Below are 3,820 nucleotides of genomic sequence, written 5' to 3'. Positions count from 1 at the left end.
GGCCAGGATTCGAATTGGTACAACACCCTTCACGGAAAGTATGCCTTGACGATAATCGAACCAAATTACGGTCGTCTTGACGACTATAATGACCAATATAGTAATAAATTATTGCCAGTTAGGTTGATTCATACATCTTAAGCTTTAATAAATATACGGATATAACTTAAAAAGTTTACCATGCACACTCTTTCAAATATCGCTATTATAATAAAAAATAGCACGTTATAATAAATCCAAATGACGATGTAAGAAATATAAAAAAGCGACCTGTTTGAGTGTGATCATAGCTACACGAAACCAGAGTAAAGAGAACCAAATTGTAGCCAGTAATTAACCAGAAATCTAATTACTAGTCAGTTACATTAAATTAAGTTAAATTAATTAGTTAAAATATTTCTAGATAAAAAATATAAGTGTTGTGAAACACTCTATATCTGATCATCGTATCTAGACTGATTAAGCTTCGGCAGTGTCTCGCGCCAAGTATACGCGAAGCGAGACCGCACCGTGACTCTTTTACGCGACCCGGCCGGTGGGCCTGTGCACATCAGGTGCTTTTCCACTGGTCATTGATGTCTTCAAGGTACACCCTTGCTAACGACGAATCCGACATCGACGTCGGGAAGCTCGTTCGTCACGATTATGCACCGAACGCCGAAGTCGCTGTACCAAAGATACCTTCTTGATTTGTGAAAGCGATCAGAACGATCGTGACATTTTCATCGATAATTTAGTAGATCACGCTACGCAACACAATTTTTACCCTCTCGGCGGAAACAAGCAATCTTAATTGAAAAAAATCTCAATGTACATAGAATATAAATAAAGTTTATTCTGTAAGTAATCACGATACTGTTTAATTGTTACTTGAATATGCGTGATATTACGGTTCGCAAATTCTAATTCTGCTTCCTTATGTCGATTACAGCCACTTAATTAATTAAGTTTTATGATAAAGATCAACCCAGAAGATGGAATACAGAAAGGACCTTTAAGTTTGTTATGGCGCCGCTGCAGTGTTATCGATCAAGAAGATCCGCAAAACAATGTTCTGTTGACGAGTTCCTAAAGTTGCTTAATGACTATCTATTGTCAAAATTAAAGTAATATTTATATATGTACGAAACAAAATAAAACAATACTACTATTTCAGCGCGAGTTCCATTATTTTCTTTCTGCAAATTAATTTTTGTATAAATCAATTTATCCATGCGGAGATTAAAAAGGTGCTTTTTTTAAAAGAAACAAGTTATAAGAATTTAGCGATGAAATCGAGCCTGTATTGTCGCTAAAGGATGATGGGTAAAATGGACAGGTATTTGCCTAAAAAGTGCAACTTAATTAAATTATATCATTAAAAAATTAATATTTTAAAAAGTCGCCAAGGTCTAGTATGAAAATCTGTTATATATTAAAAAATTATGTTGTACAATATTGTTTTAACATATCCAATTAAAAATATAATATAATTGTGCATTATAACATAAATAGTGCATATTACTTAGTGCATATTACGAAACAAATACGCATGTACATCAGAATCACGCATATTTAATATAATGCTCATTCTTCATTCAACAAAATTGTACTTCACAATCAGGTTTTCTATTTCTTATAAGAATTATAAAAATTGAAAAACAATGACAAGTTTACAATGCCATTAAGAAATGACGCGATAGAAAAATATTTCACACTTATATTACCGCAGTTAAGTATGAAACCTTGCGAACTGCCCACCGTTAGGAATGCCATATGTGCCTGTTTTAATAAAAGCAATATTTAATATCATCAAGTATATCGACAAATTAAATTCAGAGCTTACCATTTGTATAAGAGTAATCCACTTCTTGAATGGTAGAAGTCTTCGTCGCATATTCGATCCAAAAGTGCTCAGACAATAATAGGAATACATTATCACGTGTACAGAACAATTGAGTGCTATGATAGTCATGAGGAAACTGTGCGGAGAGTGTCTGAGCGTCGTCCAAGCATAGATAACCGTGGAAATATGATGGTACGTGTGCAAAAATGAGACCTGACGATCTTTTTTCCTCAATACAAATATTATGGTTTCAATGAGATCAATTATTTTAAGCAACAGTGTCCACCACATAATTTCAAGTTGCTGCAATAAGAAAATTATATCTATTTGCGAAATCGTTGTTATCTCAATTCTGTTAATTCTTACAGAGTTATATCTATTCTCCAAATTCACATGTTCAAATTTATCAATATTATTGCTTATGTCGTATGAGTAACAATGATTTATTATATAATTCTCAAATATTTAAAGTGTCCTAATTTAAATCCAAATTATTCCTTATTTTTGACAATTTAAAAGCTTAGCATACCTTTTCACTGTTACGACCGCAAATTTTATCAAGTGACTCGCAATATCTCCATACGGCAGTGAACGGTCTACCATCGGTCATGACGTTAAACACTAGCCAAAAATTTGCAACAATTTGAAAAAGATTGTAACATTGTATAAATCTTTTCAACGAATACGGTTGTCTGTTTTCCATAAATTGCGGTCCAGTAAAGTAGACGACGTATAAATAAGCCAGCAATATAAAAATAATTGGCATCGGCGAAGATAACAATAGCCATTCCATCGTTCGTGCATCTGTGAAATCTATATAATATGAGTTAACACATAATTTTGAGGAAAAATAATAAGAGGAATTTTTGTAGTGTCCCTTCTAAAAAAAATTTTAAATCTTTAACATTTCTTTGATATACATATATATATTTAGAACTTACTAGCTATTATTTCTGAATTATAATGTTTAGATTCCATAGTTGAGCCACAGTTTCACTTTAAGTATGTTTCTCCTAGCAATGCCAAAATAAAACTGAGCAGTTCCGAAAAAAAAAAACACCGACTTAAAAACTATTAATGTTATTTATTCACGCATTTACATATTTATGGCTGTTATATATTATGCATATGTATGTGTATTTGTATGTAAACGTAGCAGGTAGCTTCGTAACAGATAGGTTCGTAGGTCGAGTAAATGACAATTCTTTTTTATACGTCGATTTCTTTTACTGATGTATATAAAATAGTGCAATATTTAATTCTATATATTATAATTTCAAAATATAAAATTACGACTCTTGTTATCATAATTATGTATCAAAAAGTTATTTTTAATTTTATTTTAATATATTCTTTGGTGGAGTTCCGAAAACGGTCTACCTCTGATTTCGATAAAACTTTGATGTAAAAAGCTTTATTTCGGGTTAAGATAAAAGTCTTTAAAGGAAATTTTGGCGACTCCTATAACAAAACCATTTTTTAAGATAAAATGATCAAAAGTATAGGAAGATTTTAACAATTCTACAGGATGTTATAAGTTGTTACAAATCACCATTATATAAACACTTCTCTCCACTTTACTTTCGTGATCTTTCTGTTCAAGTCAACACAATCATACTTTAGGAGTTTTTATGTTAATTCAAAAGGCATTGAAAACATGTTCCACATTGGATTTCTAACTTTTCACGTGAAGAGATGTCCATCCTACCGCACCTCCTGCTTACAGGGCAAATACAAATATATTATTATTATTGTGCACCGTACACTGTGCATGCAGTCTTGTACTGACCAAACACGCAGGAATATCCTTGTTCAGATTTTTTTACAAGAGGCAAAATTATTTTTTATATTATATATTTATATGTATATAGTAATAAGAAATAATAGAAAATCAAATTTTATTTAAACCCATAGAATTCATGCGTGATGTAAAAATGTGCACTGATTTTAATCACATACTGTTTTATCTACGAATAATGTTGTCACGCATTTACG

General features: G+C 31.5%; 1 protein-coding gene across 1 annotated transcript; it reads right to left on the bottom strand.

The window, feature by feature from the left end:
- Positions 1-1,608: 1,608 nt before the first annotated feature.
- Positions 1,609-2,803, bottom strand: LOC112463074 (elongation of very long chain fatty acids protein 1-like). Its single transcript, XM_025029249.1, has 4 exons — positions 2,767-2,803; positions 2,355-2,638; positions 1,826-2,128; positions 1,609-1,761 (listed from the first exon to the last, which is right to left on the bottom strand). Exons 1-4 carry the CDS (start codon positions 2,801-2,803, stop codon positions 1,609-1,611), a joined length of 777 nt encoding a protein of 258 aa, XP_024885017.1.
- Between the last annotated feature and the right edge of the window lie 1,017 nt (positions 2,804-3,820).

This window comes from Temnothorax curvispinosus, unplaced genomic scaffold, assembly GCF_003070985.1.
Source record: "Temnothorax curvispinosus isolate PA1 unplaced genomic scaffold, ASM307098v1 QBEX01013011.1, whole genome shotgun sequence".
Classification (NCBI taxonomy): Eukaryota; Metazoa; Arthropoda; class Insecta; order Hymenoptera; family Formicidae; genus Temnothorax; species Temnothorax curvispinosus.
The sequence above is the reverse complement of the archived record's forward strand: the minus strand, read 5'-3'. Positions and strand labels throughout refer to the sequence as shown.

Excerpts from the sequence above, each read along its gene's own strand:
- LOC112463074 (XM_025029249.1), bottom strand. The coding sequence starts at position 2,803 with ATGGAATCTAAACATTATAATTCAGAAATAATAGCTA. Across the intron at positions 2,639-2,766 it reads TAATTCAGAAATAATAGCTA|ATTTCACAGATGCACGAACG; the intron begins GTAAGTTCTAAA and ends CATATTATATAG. Across the intron at positions 2,129-2,354 it reads GCGGTCGTAACAGTGAAAAG|CAACTTGAAATTATGTGGTG; the intron begins GTATGCTAAGCT and ends TTCTTATTGCAG.